General features: G+C 38.0%; 1 protein-coding gene across 3 annotated transcripts in view; it reads right to left on the bottom strand.

The window, feature by feature from the left end:
- The window catches only part of LOC126235796 (WD repeat-containing protein 73-like), a 141666-nt gene that overhangs the window by 65995 nt on the left and 48765 nt on the right, over positions 1-26906 (bottom strand). For all 3 annotated transcript variants that reach the window (XM_049944615.1, XM_049944622.1, XM_049944632.1), the window contains 3 exons: positions 20561-20783; positions 14116-14206; positions 12656-12949 (listed from right to left, as the gene is read on the bottom strand). In XM_049944615.1, coding sequence (XP_049800572.1) covers positions 12656-12949; positions 14116-14206; positions 20561-20783 — 608 coding nt within the window. The remainder of the gene's footprint in view (positions 1-12655; positions 12950-14115; positions 14207-20560; positions 20784-26906) is intronic.

The following is a 26906-nucleotide window of genomic DNA, read 5'->3' as shown; positions in this document are numbered from 1 at the left end:
TATCGTTCTCTAATACTGAGTAAGCTATTAATACAAATAGTATCCAAGACTGGTGTGGTTTGTCAATCTGATTACGTCTATTTTGTAAGTGTCTGCTTGATAAAACAAAATAGGCCTTTCTAACACTGCAGAAATTGTAACACACACCAAATAAACGAGACTGTTTTTGAACAAACGGTCATTTTTATAACACGACAGAATATAATTCATGAAGACCACCATAAAATGCCTATTAGGCCTACTACAAGCAAAAAGCTTTATATTAGAAAATAGTTTCACATTTCATGCATACACTCCGGTTTCTCGAGCATGAGATCAGAAAGCAGTAGTACGACATTTTTATGTAAATTTGGAATCATCATTATCTTCCCTAATTTGTGTGACTCCCTGTTTCTTCTCATTCCTCTTTCTAATAAACAATTTTGACATGACTAATTCTGTAACTATTCTTGCCTTTATCAAAACTTATATGCCGATTAACTTCACTAACCCTGCCAGAATCACCGGTTTAGTTATCCCTGATCCGGTTAGGCGTTTATATTTTCGTACAAACCTACTTCCAGAATAGAACTTAAGCGGCTGCTAGACGGGGACTGTACAACTGGCCTTTACTAGTGTAGCGATCTACCCAAAAATTTTCTGACAAAATTTCATTTTCTTAGATGCACCGAGAAGATAGTACATAATCTTTCTTACCTGATATTCCTGTTAGTCGTTTATTTCCACTCTGGTAGTCTGACTCTATGGATTTCGCTAGTAATTATAACAACGCTTATCATTCGCAAACCCAATCAACGACATAGTCAGACAGCGATTGGCGTTCACTCGTTCGGCTTTACTCCGCTCAGCTCATATAGCCCGGTCCCCTTTTGCTTGCAGGAAAGTTTAGTTCTAGATGCGACGAGGATTCCCCTGGCAGACATCACATACACTATGCACGCATTAAAAAATCAACTTATGATTCATTCAGAAATCAAAGTACAGAGTGTGTTCAGAAACCAACAGGGATGCGTTTCAAAATCCTATGAGTAATCGATAATCCAACGTGGGCTGGATGCTAGGCGCTTTGTGAAACAAGGTTTTTTCTCCTGAAGAATATGAATTTGGCATCATCAGGAACAAGGAACAGAATGTGGTATTAACACAATGGGTGTCCGACACATTTTTCGCTGATGGCTAGAAATGAGTTGCAGAGAGAATTCCCAAATTGTTGGATTGGATGCAGAGGAGATGTGTTGTGGTCGACTCATTCACCAGACTTGACGCCTCTGGACTTATTCTTGTGGGGATTCGTAAAAGACATTGTTTATGAAGATGTTCCAACTACACCTGAAGATATGTGAGAGAGAATTGTCAGAGCATGTGCTTTGATAAGTGCTGATGTGATACGGAATAGCACTCAACCCATGATAAGAAGGTTGCAGCACTGCATTGATACAAATGGTCATCACTTCGAACACCTTCTGTACATGGACGTTCATGCCACCTTTGTGACCTTCACTTACCTTCAAAGAACTTACTGTTACACGTCATTGGATTCATCTCGATAGTTGCTATCAGAAAATAAGTACCAAACCATGGCATCCCATTAAAAAAAAAAGTTGACCTTCATACCTCTGAAGCAACCCCACCTAGCAACAAAAAACCAACGTCATATTACGGTCCCCATTGTGCTATGCGACTTTTGTCCAACAAACTTTTCAGCTCTTATCATACTTTTGGAGTTATTCTAAGTGGCAATAGTTAGTGACTCACACTGTATACTGCAAGAGCAAAACTAGATTAATTATAGTGTGGGCAGAGACTCTTCCTGTGCTTCATAGGTGACTAGAATGGGAAGAAACACAATATGTAGTGTACTGGGAAGTAGCCTCTACAAAGCACATCACAGCAGTTTGAGAGTGTATATGTAGGGAGGTAATAGCAGTTTACATCATTTTGAGACAGAAATTTCTAAATCAGATATTATACTTTAAGTCAGACCCAGGAGCAGATATAGAGTTGGATCATAATTTAGTAATGATAAAGAGTGAGCTGAAGTTAGAGAGAATCATCAGTAAAAATCAGTGTTCAAGTAAGTCAGATTGGGGTACTGTGAAATGATGATGTAGATTTGAAGTTCTCCAAGGCTGAAGATAGGGCAATAATAAAAAATTATTCAGTTAGAAGTTCAGTTGAGGAGGTATATGAGAGGTAAGTGTGGAGAAATTGTAGTTAACAGGAGAAATATTTCAATGGATCAATGAGGGAAAGAATCATAAAAATGTTCATAAGAAGAAAGCAATGATAGAAGGAAGGATAATTACGGTTTAACATCCCATCAATGAAAAGGTCTTCACAGATAAAGCACAACCTCAGACTAGGGAAGCCAGGCCATGTCCTCTCAAATGAGTCATTCTGGCATTCACCTTAATTGATTTATGGAAATCAGGGAAAATCAGAACCTACATGGCTGGATGAGATTTGAACTGCCACCCCCTGAATATGAATCCAGCACCCTATCACTGCATCACCTCACAAAATGAAATGAAAGCAATACAATAATATAAATCACTTAGAAATGAAATCAGTAGGAAGTACAAGAAAATTGAAGCAAAACAGCTGCAAGAAAAAATGGAGAAAAACTGTAAAAGAAATTGTCTGAAGGGCACACTCGGTATACAGGAAAGTAAAAATACCTTTGGAGAAGTTAAAGATCAAGGCCAAAACACAGAATGTGAAAGGAAATATATAGAAAGAGTACATTGAGGGCCTCTACAAGGAGGGAGGAACTATCTGCTTACATGATAGAAGAAGAAATGAGTTTCAATCAAGAAGACATAGGGGATACTGTATTAGAGTAAGGAGTTTGATAGAGAATCTTAAGACTTGCGATCAAACAAAGCAAAAGGGGTAAATAACATTTTTTTAGAATTTTTGAAATCAATGGTGAAAGTGGCAACCCCATGTTATTCAAGTTTATATGAAGAATGTATGAGACTGGAGATATACCATCTAACTTTTCAAAAAACATTATCCATACAACCTCAAAGACAGTAAGGGCAGATAAATGTGAGAATTATAATACAATCAGCTTTACAGCTCATGTTCCCAAACTACTGAGCAGTATAATTTGCTGAAGACTGGAAAAGAAAACTGAGAGCCTGTTAGAAAACAGATTAGGTTGGCTACAGGAAAGGTAAAGGCACCAGAGAGGCGGTTTTGATGTTACACTTGATAATGAAATCAAAACTTAGGGAACAAGATACATTCAGTGGATTTGATGATGTAGACTATATTGTGCAATATATTTGAAATCCACAGAAAAATAGGTATATGCTATAGGGAAATATGAATAATACACAATATGTACAGGAAATGAAGAGGTAACAACAACAATGGGTCACCACGACAGAAGGGTTCAGGTTACATAGAGAAAGCGTTGAAGGAAATAAAATAATGGTTTAAAAGGGGGTATTAAAATTCAGAGTGAACGCCTACCAATGACGAGATTCTCTGATAATACTGCTACCCCCTATTGCTACACTCAGGTAAAGTAAAGAAGAATGGAGTGAGTTGCTGAATGGAATAAACACTCTGCTGAGTGGATTGAGAGAAAACCAAGGAAAGACAAAACTGTTAACAAGCAGTAGAAAAGAAATTATTGTCAGATTGTAAGTCCATCAACACTGGGGAAAATGTAACAGGCAAAGTGAAGGAATTCTGCTATCTTGGAAGCAACAGAACATGTGGCAGACAACGCAATAATTACATAATAAAAGCAAGGAAGGGAGATTAGAGTTTAATGTCCCTTCAACATTGAAATCATTACAGAGGGAGCACAAGCTCTGATTGTTTCAAGAATGGGGAAGGAAATTGGCCACACCTTTTCAAAGGAACCATTGTGGTATTTGGCAGCAGAGATTTAGGGAAATCTCAGAAAACCTAAATCAGGATTGTCGGACACAGATTTGAACGGCTGTCCTCCAGAATGTGAGACAGTGTGCTAACTAGACATACAAAGACTAGCAGTGGCAAAGAGAGCATTCTTGTCAAAAGATGTCTGCTACTATCAAACATAATTCTTAATCTGAGAAAAACTTCTGAGAATGTATGCCTGGAATGCAGCATTGTTTAAAAGTGAATCATTGACTGTGGAAAAACTAGAAAAGATGAGAATAAAAGCATTTGATATGTGGTCTTATAGAAGAATGCTTGAAATGCAACAAATAATGTGTTAAGTGAATATTTCACTCTCTTATTAAGAGGAAATTGTGGTTAGCCATATGAAAACAGTCAGAAAAACAGATTTATTTATTTTTTGTTTTGGGTTGTGGGTGGGGGCAGATAATTTAGGCATCTGGGGCTACATTATGACATGAAACTTAACTACTGTATAAAATGAATAAGATTATCTGACACATCAAAACTAACACTGAAATTGATCTTTAGCATTTTTCTAAAATCTGTTTGGCTCCCAAATGGTATGCATGAAAAGCAGTGTAATATGAAGTGTTTCTGGTGTAACACAAAAGCACATTCTTGGTAAAGGGTATGACATACATTACAGTAATGATATTCATTGTTTTTTGTTTTTTTTTTTTTTTTTTTCTCGTCAGCTCAGTATACAGGAATAAAGTGCCACGGCCTTAATGTGCGCTAGTAAATTGGCACACTACACAGGAATAGCCAGTCAGAATATTGGTGGTGGTAGAAATTTCTGAGTAACGAGGCCAAATCTGTGTTATTTCATAGAATGAAGACATTTGAAGCTACTGCTAATGGTCTGTCTATCAGATGAAGGCTTAAAATTCAGCATCTTCCTTTGTTCTATTCAGGGGAGTGTGAGGGAACAAATATTCACCCTCCCTGTGCCTCCTCCAACACCTCTATACATTCATGTCACAGTCGCCTGTGCAAAATAGTTAAGTTAATCCACAATATTCACAGCCCGTAAAAGGAAGGTGGGCAATGAGATGTACGCAATAAAAACCTGTTGATGTTAAATACCTGGTGGACTTCAAAATCTGTACTGTGTGATTTTACTTTTATAGACATTTATTCTAACGTATGACTTAATTCTGAGCTGGTGGCCAACATAGTCTAAGGATCTATATTGTCATGTATGTCATAATTACACTTGGGTTCATTCCAAAACACATGGTTCTTAATGAAGTACAACACTTAGCACTGAAAGCACACTTATTACAGAAACCAATGTATAGACAGAACAGAACGAACTCCTGGATGGGGAGTGCTGCTATTTGGGCAAACATAAAATACTAGCTCCACTTCGAGATGTTACCTACAGTTGAACATTTATAAAGAAATGCCAGGAAATGTATTATTCCAATCTTCCATTAGTCCACATGCTCCTCCCCCTTCTCTCTGTCCACCTCCTCAACCCCATCTCTCTGCCTCCTCCTCCAACCAGCTCTCTCTCAGCTCTCTCTCGGTTGATCTCCTCCTCCCGCCTCTTCCTGTCCAACTCCTCCATCCACCCTCCCTGTCCATCTCCTCCTCCTCCCTCCTCACTCTGTCCATCTCTTCCTCTTTCCTTTCCATGCCCACCTCTTCCTTCCCCCCTCCTCTCACCACATTATCACTACCATCCCAAAGAGAGCCTGCTGGTTCTTTCCAGACCATACCTAATGTGTCTACCACCTTTGGTTTTGGGGGTTTAGGATTATCTTTCTACCTGTGGCTTTGACCATGTACCCATATTTCAAATATATTTCATGTGTATTTAACATATTTCACATATATTTGTACACACATATCAACTGTATATCTAGCGAATTTTGCCCTATAGTTCCATTTACACAAAGCTCAATGTTTATGACATTAGACTTCATTGGCCACTAGCTCAGAATTAAGTCGTATGTTAGAATACATGTCTATAAAAGTAAAAACACAGTACAGATTGTGAAGTCCACTAGGTATTTACCCATCAAAAGGTTTTTTTGCGTACATCTCATTGCCCACCTTCATTTTATGGGCTGTGAACAAGTTTAATTACTTTGCACAGGTGACTGTGACATGCATGTATTTCCCTCACGCTCCCCTGAATAGAACAGTGATATAGTGATATAATTTTGCAGGTACATCCAGTAGTATATGTGGCTACTGTTTGTAGAATGTGCTGTGAATAGGATTAGTAGCAAAAATTAATACATTGTAGTGTCATGCATAACATGGCAGTTTTTCACACAACTTGTTATTTGATTCCATATCTCCTTAACTGAGTGCCATACAATGCTATATTTTTGAGGGTACATTCAGTGACATATATAGACATCATGTGCAAAATGTGTTGCACATAGCAAGGAAGTAATAAATTTAAATGACACACATGATGCATCAGTTTTTTATGCATCTCAATGTTTATGATGTCATATCTCCTGAACTCCGTGTCATACAATAACACTTGTCAAGTCTCCAGGCTGTATCTCAATTCCTGCTGGAATATTCAGTGGTATATGTGAACACTGTCTGCAAAATGTGTCGTGAATACACTTTGTGACATCGAAGTGCTCTCATTCTCAAATACTGGATGAAAGAAGTAAGGATGCTGACGTGTCATGAGCTACACTTCTTTTTCACCCCCATCTCTGCCCCTTTGATAGATAGGTATATGTAATGTAGCCTATGTTTTAATTCATGGTATAAGCCATCTCTGTTCCAAATTTCATCCAAATCAGTCCACCTGTTTCACCTTGAAGGAGTAACAAATATACTCTCTCTCTCTCTCTCTCTCTCTCTTAAAGAAAAAGACACATTGTTTCACAGGTTCTCATACGAGCTGACTACAGCACTCTGGATCTACATCTTGTCAGGGGTCCCAGGTATGGCAACATTGAAGGATCCTGTCCTATGTATGGTAGCACTGGAGACACCTCATGTTATAGTCGTGTTGTTACATCCTCATCATTATTATGAACATTGAAGGAAGCCTCACGTATCCAAATTTTGCAGCGATCAGCAATCTTCAGTTTCCTTCAACAGAAAGCCCCCATTATCAATGTGCACATCAAGACTGTAGTACAGCTTCATATGGAGGACAAGGACAACATTTGTGCTTATGTCTTCTTGATGATAGGTCATTATCCTAAACTTTGCATGTGGTGTCTAACAAATGAGGAGGGATACGGTACAGCCCAAAGTGGCACTTTAGAAACTTTTCTGACAGTTCACTTATCACAGTGGTGCAAAAATACATACAAAGTTTCCAGGGCTGTACCTCACTGCCTGGCACTTGGCGTTACAGTGCTCTCGGTGCTTCTCCTTGACATCCAGGGTCCATATGCGAGCCAGCTGTCCTGTTTCTTCGGGCCTAGTGGTAAGCTGTTTCACATGGTCATCCTGAGTATTGTCTACTTGAAAAGGAAAAAAAAATGTATCATTGTTGCTAAGGTCTCGTGGCCATGGAGCAGAAAGAATAATGTGAGCCGTTATTGTCTTGCTTCGCTGTGTTGTATGCAAATGTCATGACAGGCAATATTGTACCCCAATCTCTCTGTCCAACATCAGCACACATCGAGAGCATATCTGCCTAAAGCATTCTGTCACACAAGTCATCTATGGGTGGTGCCAGCTGCCATCTTGGTGGTAATGCTGCCATGTGAAATTACCTCTGGTACTGGCCTCTACTGGAAAATTTTCCCCACAATTAGATCATCACAAGGGATGCTCTGTGCTTCAAAATGTCTTCTACAAGGAACCTTGCACTTTCTGGAAATTCAGCAGTTGTCTTCGTTTTGGAGACAGTGTAGCAGGTAAGATAGTCCATACAGACTATAATCCATTGATTCCCATTTTTCAACTTCAGTAATCTCCCCCAAGAGGTTCATTCCAATTTTGTGGAATAGTATTGTTGCAGGTGGAATTGCTACCAGAGGTGCTGGAAGCAACTGTGGCAATGCTTCCATTGCTGGCATGCCTTATAGCAGCTCACTTAGTGCCTAATGGGTTGACAGAGATCTGGCCAGTGATACCTGCATCTGATTCTGTCTACAGTCTTCACAAATCCTATGTGACTGGATGTTGGTGTGTCATTGAAATATCCAAAGATAGGTAATCATAGATGAGCTGGGATGACAAGCAAACATTTCTGCTCCAGTGGATCATAATTCCTATTATACAATGTTCTCTTCTGCTCAGTACCTCCTCCTTCATGGCCTCTACAGTTTTCAGCAATGTTAGATCAGAAAAGTCATTTAATGCAGTGATGACAGACTTCACCCACTGTGTTCTGCCAAAGGATTCTTTGAATGGCAGTCAGTATCCTTGTGTATGAGTCTGTTTTTGTATACCACTGTAACATTCTGCTCCGGAAGTCTCAGTGCCCATCTTGCCAGCTGACCTGACAGATCCTTCAAGTTAGTCAGCCTATGTATAGAATGGTGGCCCATCTCAATGCCAAATGGTCTGTGAAATAAATATGGCCAGAATCTGTTGATGGTCCAACAAGTGTGAAGCACTCATTTCATGAATTTGTAGTAGAACTGTGCTTAACCCGTACCCATCAGCGTCAGTGTGAAATTCTGTCTCAATGTCCTCTTCATACAATGCTAGGACTTGAAAAGATTTTAGCACCTCTTAAGGGTAAGCAAAGCTCTTCCTTGCACTTTGTTCCAAGAAAATTTGCTGCATCCCTACAGTAGTTATTGTAAGGGATGCGCTTTGATACATAAGTCCTTTATGAATCGCTAGTAGTATAACACATTCCAAAGAAACTTCTCGCATCACAAATGTGATGCGTCAGAAAATTGGTGAGATATCTTTATTTTCACTGTATTGGGACAGACCCCATTGCCATTAACTAGGTGCTTCCAGATTTTCATTTGTTGAACAGCAAAGAGGCACTTTTTTGGATTCAGGTGGAGGCCTTCCATCTGAACATGCTTCAACAGGATTGTTAGGCAGGTCATCCAGATAGCAAAGACAGGTCATCCACTTAAGGTGTCAAAGCAGTGTTCATCATATACTTGAAGGTGGCTGGAACATTACACAGGCCACATGGCATAACTTTGAACTCATAGAGGCTGTCAGGAATTATGAAGGCAGCCTTCTTGGTCAGCCTTGTCATGTCACAATTTGTCTGTAGCCTGTCTGGATTTCCATAGCTGAGAAATGCTTAGCCGCTTTCACACCATTTAGTGTGTCATCAATATGCAGGAATGAGTACACATTTTTTTCTGTGATTTTGTTAAGTCATTGGTAGTCAAGGAAGAAATGGCATCTTCTTCTTCACAAGAATCACTGAAGGTTCTATGATATCATCCTGGAGGACCTTCTCCACTTCCTCTCGAATTAAGTCTCAGTAAGGCAGCAACACATTATACAAAAGCTGACTGGTACATGATCTCCCATGTTGATATGGTGTTTTACCATGGTTTGCTTGGTTTGTCTTTTCTCCACTCCAGTTTGATACTAGGTTCCTTTACTGTGTTGTCCATACTGGTGGCAGAGCATAATTCTTTCTTGGTGGCAATGAGAGTTGTCCAACCTGACTGGTTCAGCTGTTCCTATGCACATACCTTCTGGGATGAGTTGTGGCTGCTTGTGACAATTAATGACCCAAAATTCTCTTTCATCTCCTGTAATATTTATGATCATTGCTGGCATACAGATTTATTTTGTGAGCTTGAGTAGCTTTCTGCAATTGACAAAAGCTTCACAGTTTAAATGAGCATCTAGATTGATGACTTGAACTCATTTAGTTGATGACAGAAGGAGAATAATGTGTTCAGTGGCAAACAGCTGCCCAGAGCAATCCTTGTTATGTGTGCTTGTTGGAACAGTTTTGTTAATCTGGAGCTCTAATCTACCACAGTCTATGACTACCAGTGATACCATTTATATCCAAAAATAACATCATGACTACATTCTTTTAAAATGACAAGGTCAAAAGGCTGTGTTCTGTCCTTGATAGATATTCTTGCAACAGATTTACATATTTTCCACAAGCAAACTTCAGCACAACTGCTTTGGTATCATGGAACATAGTCTTTGTTACCTTGTGACAATAAGCATTAAATGTTACCCAAAACAGAAGTGCCTGAGATGATTAGCACCTGGGCAGGTTAGCCATCAATGAGATTTCCTGATATTATAGTAACTGTCCATGGAGGATTTTCATCTGTGGTTGCCTCACCTACATAGATATTCACCTTGCTCACTTTTCCAACAATTTGATAGCAAGCGAGCAACTTGTATCACTCAAAGGCGAGGTTATCAGCACCGCTACCATGATGGGGAGTGACCTCTTCCATGGTATGGCTGTAGACTTTGTCCCACAGATCAACTAAGTGTCTTTTCCCAAAGATGCTTAAATTGTTCTACCATAAGGGGACTCTTCAGCATGGAATTTGTATCAGCCATTGAGCTGCTTTTCATTGTTCTCTTATCACTGCTGGGCTACCTTGTCCAAGTAAAAACACACATCTGAAAAATACATTAGGTCATTCCACCTGTTGTATTTGGTGACGGTCAAATTGTTTGAGGCATCTCGTTGGGTCCCGACCATCATACACGAAGATCACTAAAGAATGTCTGATGCACAGCTGACTTACTGCTTTTATGGAATTCACTGGCCACAGCTGTATATGGATCATTGAAACAATTTACTACTTGTATTCCAGTTTTTGATGGTGATGGATTTTACATCCCCCTACTGGAGCCACAGTGATGTAGATGTTTCTGAGTACTCATCCGAAAATAGGTTTATCAATGAAGTACAACACTTAGCACTGAAAACTTGTATTACAAGGACTAACTGTCACCCAGAGTAGAAATGAACTCATGGACAGAGAGTGTTACTATTTCAAATGTATCAAACATAAGAAGTTTTGAGAATCTTCCAGAAATGATAAATACTAAATAACAATATTTGCTGTTGGGATTTGAACCAGTGACCTGCAGCACATCAGCCAGTAATGCTAACTGCTATTCCACGAGTGCACCACAGTGTGGTGCCGCGGTTCTTTCCTTCCCTTTACGACGGACCTGCACCTACCTGTGAACATTGTCTAAGCAGATCATCAGTAGGAAAGCTGAGTGAAACCTATTGTACTTCGACGTGAACCAGGCTGCAATTTAAGTCACTAATCTATATTTCGGGAGAAAGTTTTCACACAAATGCAAGGTTGGAAATTTTGTCATCAATTAATATATTCTGAAACTTAGGTGAACAAGTATTACTGCCAAGCCCATGCTAGTCTTAACACAGTCACTCATAATCCCTTTCCCTCATGTTAGCATGTTTATGGTGTTGCATTTCCCGAAAACTTAATAGCTACAAAAATACTGATCGTTTTTGATTGATAATGCTCGCCAAATATTAAGTCTTTCGGTACCAAATGCAGTCACAGTTTTTAGCCACTGACCTGCTCAATACGCCACGTGGAATATATGTCTTTTTTCGTCACAAAATTCACTTAAAATTTCCGAAATTTCTACATGCCCATTGGAATAATTATGCCATCACTTTCCCACACTTTTGATGTATGAAACACTGCTAGATCCGGCAACTTATCATTTCAATCGGAACTACTACTACACACGTCCGAACTGTTTCATGGCTAGGCTCTCACGCTTCTCTAGAATACTCTTAGTCTTCTCTACCAGCAGAGAAAGGCGCGTGAAGAATATTGCCTTACCATTGGTCAGTTTAATCAACAGCCAATAGCAAAACAACTTTCTCCCGTGTCAATCTGCGCTTTTCATCAATAACCAATCGCAAAACAGTAAACCTAACAATTGCACTTTTTACTGACGTAATTATCTAATATGCTGAAATTTTGTTTATGCATAAAGTTATTTACTATTTTTATTTATACCTGAATTAACTTTCCCTTTACCATAAACTTACTTTACAAATCTATTCTACAAAAATCCCCTTTGTCCATATCCATACTTCTTCAAAATGTTCCCACACTAAATCCTACTACATAACTCATTAAACAATTATCTTCATATTAACCTTAAACCACACTCACACATCATTCATACCGCTAAAACACATTTATAACATTTTACATACACAAAAGACATAATAACAATTTATGAAATTACTAGAACAGTTTATGAAAAACATTCTATTACTTTAGTGCACTCTAGTGGGCACAATCGAAACTAAAATCACAGTCCCCCTATCCAATATTGTCCTCTGTCGGCTGATACATAAACTATGTGCACATCCAGTCTCGCGTCACCATCTGTCACTATCCAGCTCTGAGACACATCTCCCACTTAACCGCCTCCAAGGCAGGATCGTTATTCGGCACTACACCTCAACAGCTCATAACAGTTTGCATATAGCTAAACAGTATCATCATAATATAAAACTTTTGTTTCTCCCAGCATATAAAATATTCAAGAAACTTATGGGAATTCATCCTGGTGATGAATTCAAAAATCACTGGCATTTCGAAAGGTGAACACATCATCAATTCAAGGTAACAAACCCATTAATGCCTTGAAAATTACAGGGTGTTCACCTGTCAAAATATTGGCAGTCATCGAAGATGACATTCAGCTGCATTCCTGTAAATTGCTATCACAGCTGCTCCATCATCAGTGTTCATTGTGTTCCAGATTTATGTTATATGAGATTCTTATTTGATTACAATAATTAATAATAAGAAGGAAAAACATCATGGAAAGTTTCACTCACCACATGTTAGGTGACCATCTGTGGAACCAGTTCGTGTGTCATACAGACTTGCTGAACCTTCATTTTCTGAACAAACTGCAATTATGTTTCGTGACACAAATTCTGCTTTCACTGTACTTTCTTCTCCAGTGCATGGACTTAAACCTGTTGTACCAACTGATTTCCCCACAGTTAGATCGATCCAAGTAATACCTTTTCTGTTTGTTGTAACTAGGGCAAGTTTATCTTCATTATTTATTGCCATAAAAGGTTCGAACTGACTGCATTTAATTGTCTGCAGTATTGAAATGTAATCTGTATAAAAAATAATGATAAAAAATTTTAAAAACTGTATGTATTATTGGTATTTCTAATTACATATCTAACAGTAGCCTTAAATTTCCATGTTTTCATTCACTTCTTTCCTGCAATGAAAAAAATCAATATGTATCATGTTACAACTAATTTCAGTTATTCAAACAGTTCAAAAACGGAAAAAGAGTTACAGGCAAAGTATGATGATTTTTCAACTACCGGGTCAAACTAAACAATCACAAAGTATTAGATACAAGTAATAAAATAGACAAATTAATACGCCAAAAAACATAGACAAGTATATACATGACTCAGCCAGTAAAAAGAATCCCATTATTGTTCAGGGACTTAACAATCTCTCAAAACTACATTTGTGTATATTTTAGGATCTCTGAACTTAGAACTGATGTTAGTTTATACACATTAAGCACAGTTATAATTTACATTCATGAATGCAGGGAACAACAAACCATGGATCATCTCATCTGCAAACTGCACTTAACTACAGGCTCCCTAAAAGAACTGATGGCAGCTAATCATGAACCCTATGATGTGGCTAAATATTGATTGCACAGCATTTCAAATATTTGTTATTATGTAAACCTGTTTGTAGAAAGTTGGTAATGCTTACAGTACCAGAATGAAATTATGTATGTACTGTTTTGGTTACACAATGTATGTTTTCTGACATCATTAAAAAAAATAAAATAAAATGAACTAAGTTCATTTCGGAATATTCAGATTTACGGAATCTATTTATAGTACTTCTACAGGAATATTTTTTGTGCAGCTTGTTTGAATCTGCTTGGAACTCTACAAACTTCAAAGAAAAGTTACATGAAGCATTGCACAATGAGGATACAAAAAGCTTAGCAGGAAAAAGGTGGGTAGAAAATAAAGAAGCTGCAGCGAATAGTGTTTCAACTTAGAAAAAATGGGAAATATAAGAAATTGGGATGGGCAAGTACTAAGGAAACTGGTACAATGAAGACAGAAGTGCAAATCGAGAAAGTGAAGTTTAGTTTGATTTGAGACAATGGAGAAAGAATAAATTAGAGTGTAAAGGAAGATCCAATGTGCAGTTCTTAGGTGCTCAGTGACAAGAAACGTCTTTTAAACTCTGCTATTGTGCTACAAAATATGCAAACAAAATAATGAGCAATTACCAGATTTCTCAGAGCCCATCTGGTACATAACTATCCCATTTAGAGCTTTTTGGGAGGCAACAAACTTTTTCTTTCCATACAGAACTCTCATCTGGAAACAAAAGTTGAAATAAGCTACAAATTTTTACCTAGATATTTATTTAAAAGGAATACATAACTAAAATGGTGTGCCAAATATTTAGATAATACGAAGTTACAATGGATATATAAAGGTAAAGACAAAAGATTAAGACAAAAATTGAAGACAAAATATTAAGAAAGCAGTTATCTTAGGAGAAATCATATTAAACAGCAGGAATGGAAAACATTTCCCAGTGGCATCATATCCTATTAAAAATATGCCTACAGCAATAGTATTCATCGTTTCCCTTTGCTATTTTTATAAGTTGTTAATGACTTTTCACAATTTACTGTTTCCTCTTCAACACACTTGTCATGGTGAAACTGACATTTTGTCACATGTTTTAAATATGTCACGATTAAACTGGAATTTACTACAGAATCACAGTCAGTCTTGATCAGATAAATTGATATGTGATAAAAACAGACACTATTATACTACAATAAATGTTGCCAGTTTTAAAAATTACTACACTTAAATTAATTAATAAACTTTCAATATTTTTTGAAATACCTTATAATCTCATATAAAATGCAAAAAAATGGAATCTACCAACAGCAAATCAGATGATTGTTTCTATGGAACACAATTTTTTATTTCTGATTATTAAGTTTGTATACATCCTAAACCTGCCTTTATCAGATATATCAAGAAATCTAACAAAACATCCAAATATTAAAGTACATAAATATTTTTTGCATTAATTTATGTTTTTGCTGTTATTTGTGCTTCAGTGCATGACACAGCAGACATTAGTGCCATATATCGAACTGAAACTGAAATTTGTGTTTGATCACAATCAACGAACAGAAGCAGTAAACAAGTATGACATGAAATTCCTATGTACTAATTTCACATGTTATTTACAAACTCCATATGGGAAAAAAAACCTACCAGTGTGCATCCATGTGATTCATATTTGCGGGATTCTAGAAAAGCTCATCAAGAAAGAACAAAATCAGAAGACTCCTGACTGGGAGAGGATACCCCCATGCAACAATGAGGATGTTTTTCTAGCAATTTTGAATTGTTTCAGAAACAGAGTTGTCATGTGATAAGGTGCATTGTCCACAGCAAGAAAAACAAGCTGAAGCCATCATGGCACTGTTTTAAACAAGGTATGTGAAAGTATGTATTATTTCTTGTTTTGAACTGTACTAGCCCAAAAGAACTGAGAAAAAGTAACATTTTCCTTCACTGTAATGTTTTTTTAACGTCAATACACAAACAAACAGACAGACAAAACAGCATGATAATTTTACCTCATGCACACTGTGCTGTGTGACAGAAATTGCCAGCACAGCCACTACTGGCAAGAGATGCAATACACTGCACAGAGCAGGCATGTAGTTGGTGCACACAGAGCACCAAGAAGGTTGATATGATACTGAAAAGTCATGGATGGAATATAAATAATGCACGGAGTAAAGGTAATCTCTCACCATACAGTTTAGATGTTGAGCAGTTGACACGCACATACACAAAATTGAAAACATAGTAAAACATAGGGGAGTTTCCAACCAATGCCCTTCCTAGGAGCCAACAGATACAAAACACACATACAGTGTCCCAAGCACTGCAGCTCAAGTGAGGTGTGAGCTTCAGATGAGAAACATGGTGGGAAAGGGAAGGATGTGACGGAGAGAAGGGCAGTTATGGCTAGGATGTAAATGTCCCAAGGAAGTGGGACAGATAATGGCACAGTGGTTCTACCTGGCAAATGCAGGCGGAATTTTATGTGGTTCATGACTGAGCGAATGACTGGATTGAAAAAAAGGGGCATGGATGGTGACGGGTGGGACTAGGATGACAGAACAGAGGAAGAGGGTGATGGGTGGGATTAGGATGATAGAACAGAGGAAGAGGGTGACTGAAGAGAGGAAAGTGTAGCTACATGATGAAGAGGGAGGCAGAGGAATAGAGGGGAAGATAAGTGAGTGATGAGGGTTAGCAGAGAGTGCAGCCTTGAGTGTTGTAGGATCAAAGGATGTTTTGCAGCAACAGATCCCATCTACGTAACTTACAAAAGTTGATGTTGGAATGGGGGTGGCAGAGGGTAGGAGAGGATCCTGATCACTTGGGTTGTGAAGTAGCCACTGAAGTCAAGTACATTGTTCTCAGCAGCAGGTTCTGTACTGTGCAGTCAAATTTGCTCTTGACTGCAGTTTAGTTACAGCCATTCATTAGGAGAACAGTTGGTTGGTGGCCATGTCCACAGTTGGTTGGTGGCCATGTCCACATAAAAGGCTATGCAAAAATTATAGCAGAGCTGGTATATGACATGTCTGCTTTCACAGGTGGTCCAGTCTCTGCTAGTGTAGGAAATGCCACTGATGGAACTGGAATTGGATGTGCTGGGTAGGTGCATAGGGCAGGTCTTCAACAGGAATATGACTCGTGCGGCATGGGACTGGAAACAGGTTCATTAACTAGTGTTAGAATCTGTTGCCGAGTACAACGTGCTTCACTTCATTGCTTCATCTATAGACTGAGTGGTCACTTTTATTCCTCTCTTTGTTCTGACTTCATTGAGCTCAAGGTGAAAGCATGAAAAATAAGTCAGCACCACCATCTACAAGTTAAAACAATGTATGAAGTGCATTCAAAAAGTATGGTGACTTTATATTTTTATGAAAAAATATTTATTTATTCATCAATATTCATGTTGTCCCCTTCAAAGTAATCCCCCCAAGGGTGCAATGCACTTGGGCGGCATATACTAAAAGCACTTCTCATAAGCATTTTTTTGGTACAGCCTTGAGTACTTCCAGTGATACAGTTTTTATTTCCTCAATTGTTGAAAATCTGTGTCCTCTCATAGGTCTCTTCAGTTTTGGGAACAGAAAAAAATCACAGGGGGCCAAATCCAGTTGACATGGTGGCTGAGGCATGATTGCCATGTTGTTTGTGGCCAAAAAAATCTCTCACAAGCAACAATGAATGAGCAAATGCACTGTCATGACCCAAAAGTCATGAATTGTTCTTCCACAATTCAGGACTTTTTTGCATTGCTTCTCGCAAATGGCACATAACATCAAGGTAATATTCGTTATTGTCTGCACGACCTTGAGGCAAAAATTCATGATGCAGTACACCTCTGTAATTGGGGAAAAGAAACACAAACAAACAGTGAGTAAAACTTTCAAATTTGATCAAACTTGGCGAGCTTTTTTCGGTCTTGGCTCTCCGGGATGCTTACATTGGGAAAACTGGGTTTTGGTTTCTACGTCATAATCACGAACCCATGTTTTGGCACCAGTTATGACCCTCTTGAGCAAATCAGCATCATCACTGATGTCATTCAAGAGCTCCTGAGCAATGCTCATGTGATGGTTCTTCTGACCAATTGAGAAGTTTTGGAACAAACTTCGCTGACAAGTCTCATGCCCAAAACAAACAAAAAAATTGCATGACACGAGCCGAGTGATATGCCAACATCCTCAGCAACTTCTCTTGTGGTAATTTGACAACTTTACAAAAAAAAATTTTCTTCACAGCTTCGACGTTGTCATCTGTTGTTGTGCTGGGGGTCCAGAGTGAGATTCGTCACTGGCATCTTCTCGTCCATCTTGGAAGAGCTTGTACCACTTGTAAACAATTTTTTTTTTTTTTTACTTAGAGCAGACTCACTGTACACCACTGTCAACATTTCAAGTGTTTTAGAGCACTTGGTTCCAGTTTTCACACAAAATTTGATGCAAACTCTTTGCTTGATTTTTTTTTTTATGATAATCGAAAATAGCCAATAACATTAAAACGCGTCTACCCTTTCTAACTGTCAAAAACAAATTAAGTATGCTGTACACTTGAAACTGTGAACATATGCTCGGGAACATGTGTACCAACATAAAAAAAGATCAATAATTGAATTTACGTTGCCCACGCAATTTGAAAAGTCACCTTACTTTTTGAACAGCCCTCGTAAGATCCTTCTAACTTCTAAACACAACAAACTGAACTTGAATTGGTTGTATATGTAGTGACTCCAATTCAGTTTTTTATACAGCTGGAGGTCAAGAAATATTACAGTCTCACTTAGATTGTACAATTTATTTCTGGTATCAGCAGATTACTTTTATTTGTTTGAAATTGTAACATATGAGTCTTATTGAGGCAGAGTATGACGTAGATAAATGCAAGGCCTGTTCATGCATTATCTAGGTGTGCCTGATATGGTTAGTTTGGGACTTGGCTGTAAAAAGATGTCAATTTCCAAATATACCTTCTTGTCATTGTACTGTGAAAAACTTGGTCTAACAAGCAATTTACGTTTCATTATTATTGTTTGCAGACACTTTTTAGCAACTTCGACAGAAGGATTCATTATTCGACAATTCTTCTGTAGTAGTTGGTTGTTGATTCCCTTCACAAGAAAACTCATCTTGTTTTGAGTTAAAGCAGAAGAGTTTCATGGTTCCACCTTAATTCCAAACAATTATGTAAATAAACATCAAATTGTACACAAGCCTAATATAACCAGGGTGTTGCCGGTGTCCCAAATGTCAGCTCCTAATGACTGTCTCACCTCAACAATCACTCAACTAGAATGTACCTGAGTTTGTGGTTATGCCTGTTTCCTACTTATTTATTTATTTTCACGAAAGATTTATTGCATCCTTTAATCTAGACAGTTAAGAAAAGACATACCATGCTCTACCATCATATCTAATGGTGGCTGCTGACGCACACGTGGAGTTTGTGGTACTATGCACTCCAGGCTGGCCAAGTTCCCCTGTTGTCAGAGTTCTAAAAACCTAACCGAATAATGACACGTGAAAATATTTATTGAAAGTTACAGAATAATTTCTTCAACTGTCTGCTTACACACAGTGCTTGAATGTTAGATAACACAACAGAGAAAATGAAGAAATGCCATTATTGTGTTTAAGAAAGTAAAATTACATCAATTATCTTTTCTAAAAGTTTTTATACTATGAACAAACACCAACATGCAAACTAATGACAAGCCATGCATTCCCAAGAAGCATAATGCATTCATAAACACCTCCAAAAATATGTTTAAACATAGGTGTTAAAAGTATTAAAATATAAAACTTAAAGAAAAGTCCAGTAGTCCGCTGCAGCTGTATTTATTTCAGTCAATTAGAGACCCACACAACCAGTTTCGCAACTTTTAAGTTGCATCTTCTGGTGTATATCTGTACTGATTTTTGTTTTTAATTAGTGCTTTAACAGTAGTGGGGAACTGAAGTTATTTGAGATACCTTAAAGTACTGAATGAATAGAATTAAACATGGAAGAAAATTTTGAGCACCTAGTTAAGAAAATAGGTGTGGATCACACACACCCCACAAAGAACGGGACTGTGTGTCTTTAATAAATAAGATTCGTAATTTCATACCAAAAGAAGGGTACTTACAAATAATGTGTCTTATGGTATAGCAAGTAGCAACAGAATGTCAAAGAATAACAGTTGGCATGGCTAGGCAAAGTTACAGCCCTTCTCAATTGATAACATCATCATCAACGATGAATGTCATGTCTAAAAATGAAAGAATAGAATTAGGCATAAGAAACTGATCCTTGATTAAAAAACAGTAAAGTAGTAACTCAAATGAAAGAGTTTGGGACCGTCCCAATGCAATATAGAAGAACACCCAAAAACAGGACTGACTTGTGTTAAAATCATGAACTGTTGTCACCTTACCAATTAAAATACGTTCCTGTTGGTCTCTGTCAAGCAATAAACAATGCTCCTCATAAATGTTAGCCAGAACAGTCCTGTAGTCATCGAAGAATAAAATAAAGTTAGTGATGAAAATTAGTAACATTAATGTACTGAAATCTACCGGACGTTATTTTAGCAGCTTTGGGGGCTACCAATAACCAAAGGAAGAAGTTTATGCTGCTGGTCTATTGGACTTTTCGTGTAGTTTCATATTTTAATAGTTGTGACACGTATATTTAAACAACTTTTTACTGTGTGAAATGTCAATCGATATGTATAACTATTTTAGCTGTGGTTGCCCCAGTTTTAAAACTGTCTGTAACTGAAAAAAGAAGAAGAAGAAGAAGAAGAAGAAAGAGAGAGAGAGAGAGAGAGAGAGAGAGAGAGAGAGAGAGAGGAGAGGAGAGGAGAGGAGAGGAGAGGAGAGAGAGAGAGAGAGAAATATTAAATAATATGAACGCAATTTACAATCTCAGAATCTTTATCTTCATAAAATCACACGGAAACTTAGGAAATGAGATCCATAAATAATAAACAAACACAGAATCTGCCAGATACAACATATTACAATATGGTTAGACAAGCTGTAAAACAAGCACAAATTTCAATATTCCATTTAACAAAAGAAAACTTACATCTACTAATGGTGCAGAAGTAAAACCACCACTTATTTGTTTCAAATCATTTTTCTCTAATCTTGCCTGATCAGGCAATTCAGTCAGTGACTTTGGCAGCATTAGCTCCATGACTTCATCATTTCCTCTTCTATCTTTTCCAAATACACATATTCTTTTTTCACCAGATAAAAACAGACGATATTTGGGTGTTTCAAATTTGAACATCTGAAGTACACTGTACCTGTAAAATATGAAAATTTGGAAAATTATACACCATATGCACCATAACTAAGTCTTCTTACAAAGTGTAGCAATGTTGTGTGTATCGAAGAATGTCTATGAAGTAAGAAATATCTTCTGTAGACTCCTACATACTTTCAAGAATTTTGAGTTGATCACCTTTAACCATGCCCTCAACAAACTTTGATTATTTAAGGTAAAAATGAAAATTTTACATGAGTTACTTTTGCTCTCAAACATTATTTGTTTTTTCTTTCCATAGATTGCTTTGTTTACATGATCCTCTATTGTCAACTTCAACTTATTGCTGTAATCCTACATTACTTTGCATCTGGCTGTTTATTCTGTAACTGCAAGCAAAAACTGCAGTGAATTAAATTAAAATGTGCAATCTGTAGGTCATTTTGAATAAATGAACTTCCCCACCAGTTTTACTGAGAGCCTACAATTTAACATTGAACCTGAGCTTATTTTTTCATTACCCGGTGTTGCTGCTTCATTCACACAATGAAGTGTCACATTCCTGTGCAATGGTCTGGACCACTGAGTACTGATAGTTAGTTTTCCGGTCAGAGTTACATGAATTGGAATGTGTCGTAGTAAAATGCAAAGAAGGAGAGAAAAAATAAAATAAAATGATATACAATAAAGGCTGCAATTGTACTCTTTTCAAAATACAGAAGTATGCGGAAAAACTGCTTACATAATAAGATTTTTAGGCAATTTTTGCACCCGGTAATCAGAAACACAATGGAAGAAAGTTAATGAAAATATCTACAGGATTTTCTGCAATGAGGGGACAGACTTTCAGAAGAAGAATAAACATACAAAACTGAGTCTGTGAACTTCAGGCTGGATACACTACAATCGAAAGCTACAACACAATGTAGCTGGTATCACAACTAAACATGAACCACCTTCAGAACTTATGGAATGATTCACTGTCCGCAGGATGCCTCATCACCATAGGCGGTCCAATCATTAGATATGTCATACAGAGCCATTTGCTTATTAGATTTACAAATAACCCCCACCTTCAATTCGTTAAGGAATCAAACATCCAATTACTTTACAAATGAATTAATGACTTAAATACTGGATGTTAAGCATGTAAAGCCTTCAATAAAAAATGGGTAAACTATATAAGCAATATTCCCTTTATATGTACATGTATTGTGTGGAGGTTGTCAATGAGAAAAAGTTTTGAAAAGGTTGTTGTTGTTGCGGTCTTCAGTCCAGAAACTAGTTTGATGCAGTTCTCCATGCTACTCTACTCTGTGCAAGCCTCTTCATCTCCGAATAACTACTGCAAGCTGCATCCTTCTGGATCTGCTTAGTGTATTCATCTCTTGGTCTCCCTCTACGATTTTTACCCTCCGTGATTCCCTCCAATATTAAATTGGTGATCCCTTGACGCCTCTGAATGTGCCCCACCAACTGATACCTTCTTCTAGTCAGGTTGTGCCACAAATTCCTCTTCTCCCCAATTCTATTCAGTACCTCCTCATTAGTTACATGACCTACCCATCTAATCTTCAGCATTCTTCTGTAGCACCACATTTCGAAAGCTTCTATTCTCTACCTGTCCAAACTATTTATTGTCCATGTTTCGCTTCCATACACGGCTACACTCCATACAAATACTTTCAGAAACGACTTCCTGACACTTAAATCAATACTCGATGTTAACAAATTTCTCTTCTTCAGAAACGCTTTCCTTGCCATTGCCAGTCTACATTTTCTATCCTCTCTACTTTGACCACCATCAGTTATTTTGGTCCCCAAATAGCAAAACTCATTTACTACTTTAAGTGTCTCATTTCATAATCTAGTTCCCTCAGCATCACCTGATTTAATTTGACTACATTCCATTATACTTTATTTTCCTTTTGTTGATATTCATCACATATCCTCCTTTCAAGACATAGTCCATTCCATTCTACAATCCTGTCTCACTCCCTTCTCAACCACTGCTTGCCTTTCGTGCCCCTCAATTCTTACAATTAACATCTGGTTCCTGTAGAAATTGTAAATAGCCTTTCGCCCCCTGTATTTTTACCCCTACCACCTTCAGAACTTGAAAGAGCATAGTCCAATCAACATTGCCAAAAGCTATCTCTAAGTCTACAAATGCTAGAACCTATCTTCTAAGATAAGTCATAGGGCCAGTGCTGCATCGCGTGTTCCAACATTTCTATGAAATCCAAACTGATCTTCACTGAGGTCAGCTTCTACCAATTTTTCTATTTGTCTGTAAAGAATTTGTGTTAGTATACTGCAACTGTGACTTATTAAACTGATAGTTCGCTAATTTTCACACCTGTCAACATCTGCTTTCTTTCAGATTGGAATTGTTATAAAGTGTGAGGGTATTTTGCCTTTCTCATACATCTTGCTCACCAGAGGGAAGAGTTTTGTCATGGCTGGCTCTCCCAAGGCTATCAGCAGCTCTAACACAATGTTGTCTACTCCCAGGGCCTTGTTTTGACTTAAGTCTTTCAGTGTTTTGTCAAATTCTTCACACAGTATAATATCTCCCATTTCATCTTCATCTATGTCCTCTTCCATTTTCATAATGTTGTTGTTGTTGTGGTCTTCAGTCCAGAGACTGGTTTGATGCAGCTCTCCATGCTACTCTATCCTGTGCAAGCTTCATCTCACAGTACCTACTGCAACCTCATCCTTCTGAATCTGTTTAGTGTATTCATCTCTTGGTCACCCTCTACGATTTTTACCCTCCGTGCTGCCCTCCAATACTAAATGGATGATCCCTTTATGCCTCAGAATATATCCTACCTAATTTTTCATAATATTGCCCTCAAGTACATCGCCCTTGTATAGACCCTCTATATTCTCCTTCCACCTTCCTGCTTCCTTTTTTGCTTAGAGCTGGTTTCCATCTGTGCTCTTGATATTCATACAGGTGGTTCTCTTTCTCCAAAAGTCTCTCTAATTTTCCTGTAGGCAGTACCTATCCTACCCCTAGTGATATAGGCTTCTACATCCTTACATTTGTCCTCTAGCCATCCCTGCTTAGCCATTTTGCACTTCCTGTTGATCTCATTTTTGAGATGTATGTATGCCTTTCTACCTGCTTCATTTACTGCATTTTTATATTTTCTCCTTTCATCAGTTAAATTCAATACCTCTTCTGTTACCCAAGGATTTGTACTAGCCCTCGTCTTTACCTACTTGACCCTGCCTTCGCTGTTTCATCTCTCAAAGCAACCCATTCTTCTTCTACTGTATTTCTTTCCCCTTTCTTGCCAACCATTTCCTAAGGCTCTCTCTGAAACTCTCTAGAACTCTGGTTCTTTCAGCCAAGACCCATCACCTTAAATCCCTACCTTTTTGCAGTTTCTTCAGTTTGGATCTACAGTTCATAACCAATAACTTGTGGTCACAGTCCACATCTGCCACTGGAAATATCTTACTATTTATAACCTGGTTCCTAAATCTCTGCCTTACCATTATATAATATATCTGAAACCTTCCAGTGTCTCCAGACTTCTTCCACATATAAAACCTTCTTTAACGATTCTTAAACCAAGTGCAAAATTCTACCAGGTGGCTTTCTCTTTCATTCCTTACTCCCAGTCCATATTCACCTGCTACTTTTCCTTTTCCTACTATCAAATTCCAGTACCCCATGACAATTAAATTTTCATCTCCCTTAACTATCTGAAAAATTTCTTTTACTGTATCATACATTTCTCCACTCTCTTCATCATCTGTGGAGCTAGTTGGCATATAAACTTATACTACTGTGGTAGGTGTGAGCTTCATGTTTATCTTGGCTACAATAATGCGTTCACTATGCTGTTCATAGCAGCTTATCCACATTCCTGTTTTTTGTTAATTATTAAGCCTACTCTTGCATTACCCTTACTTGAGTTTGTGTTTATAACTCTATATTCACCTGAACAGAAGTCTTGTTCCTACTGCCACCGAACTTCACTAATTCCCACTGTATCGAACTTTAACCTATCCATTACCCTTTTTAAATTTTCTAACCTACATGCCAGATTAAGCCATCTGACATTCCACACACTGATCCATAGAACGCTGGTTTTGTTTCTCCTGATAACAACGTCCTCCTGAGTAGTCCCCGCCTGGAGATCTGAGGGGGGGACTATTTTACCTCCAGAATATTTTAGCTAACAGGACGTCATCATCACTGAACCATACGGTAAAGCTGCATGCACTTGGGAAAAATTACGGCTGTAGTTTCCCCTTGCTTTCAGCAGTTTGCAGTACCAGCACAGCAAGGCTGTTTTGCTTGATGTTACAAGGCCAGATCAATCAATCATCCAGATTGTTGCCCCTGCAACTACTGAAGAGGCTGCTGCCACTCTTCACGAACCACACATTTGTCTGGCCTCTCAACAGACACCCCTCCATTGTGGTTGCACCTACGGTACAGCTGTCTGTATCACTGAGGCACGCAAGCCTCCCCACCAACAGCAAGGACCATGGTTCATTGGGGAGGGGGTCTCCATTCATATATTATCCAAATCTATGCTCTATTCACTAATGACCTCACCAATGACAGGATTTTAAGTGCTAAGCATAATAGATTCTTTTTCGGGTTTAAAAAATGGTTATTATGCTGAATATTTACTTATTTAGCTATGCCCAACCTTCAAAAATGCAATTGTACCAACTTACTGGAGAGGGGGAGAGGGAGAGAAAGAGAGAGTGTTTACTGGACTACTCCATCCTAAGGATTTACCTGATTACTCTGATGAGTATTTAAACTAGTTCTCTGAAACGAGTTTATTCTTGCCCTGTACAGCATATGTAATGGTTAATAAAAAGTAGTGTGCATGCAAAACAAAACTGCCAAAGAGACCTTTTGAACTTTCTTGAGTATGTTTCCCACATATTACTGAGAAACACTAAAACTAAGTGCTCAACTACAGTAGGCAGGTGTTCTACCTCTGCCATCATTTGTCCAACTCAATGAAGCCAGAGACAACTGAGTCATACATTCACCAGCTTCACTAGTATTTTATGGTGCGTAAGGCTACAAATCCCACTTGCAATGGGCTTTCTTTTATCTTCTACAGATTTACAAATATTCCATTTGCTTTAGAAATTGTCACCACTTGCGAACTGGTAACATTATCATTCATAAGATCTGTAATTTCCTGGAATGGCAGGAATGTCACTTAGCTCTAGCAACATCGAAAATTACAAACCGTGTCTAGCCTGCCACGGATGGCTTCCCTTTGTGGCCCTACAAAAAATAGAATGAGTCTTTTTGCAAGCTACATATGAGAGACTTGTTTGTGTGTATGGTTACAAGCTGGCTATTTGGTTGGTTGGTCGATTTGGGGGGGGGGGGGGGGGGGGTGGGAGGTGACCAAACAGCAAGCTCATCAATCCCCTCTGATTACAGGATGGGGTAGGAAGTCAGCTGTGCCCTTTCAAAGGAACCATCCTGGCATTTGCCTTTTGCAATTTTAGGGAAATCACAGAAAACCTGAATCAGGATGGCTGGACGTGGATTTGAACCATTGTCCTCATGAATGTCAGCTCACTATTTACATATTACTGTCGCAGTGACTTAAATTTAATGAAAATAAACATATTTGGCATTATGCATATTAATAGTGACATAGATTTAATTTAATGAGTGAGTAAAATATTGTTGTCTTCTATATCACAAATACTACTAGTTTTTAACTAAATTTGTCTACTAAACAGAAGGAGTCGCCCAAAAGAAAGGATCTTAGATTGAATTTAAAGAAGGATCTTAGATTGAATTTAAAGTTCACTTTGTTACCCTTCAGATGATTTCTGTTATTGAGTATATGTGCAAAGATTTTTGTGGCTATGTACTAAACATATTTCTGAGTAATGAAGCTAATATTTTTCTCTGATGACGTAACTGAACATTACTTATCCTCTCAAATGGTGTTGCATTGTTTCTGACAATTTAATTAACAATGATCCATTCATTGTACAAGTGCAGTTCAAATGACAAATTCCTTGAATATATATGTGCAAGATGACAGTGAAGATCATACATTATTGTGAAAGCTTGCTTCTGTAGTGTCAATACTTTCTCCAGAAATGGTGAACTGCCACATAAAAGTATGCCATAAGACAGTCATGAGTG

Source organism: Schistocerca nitens, chromosome 1, assembly GCF_023898315.1.
Source record: "Schistocerca nitens isolate TAMUIC-IGC-003100 chromosome 1, iqSchNite1.1, whole genome shotgun sequence".
Lineage (NCBI taxonomy): Eukaryota > Metazoa > Arthropoda > Insecta > Orthoptera > Acrididae > Schistocerca > Schistocerca nitens.
This window is presented reverse-complemented; position numbering and strand designations above follow the sequence as displayed.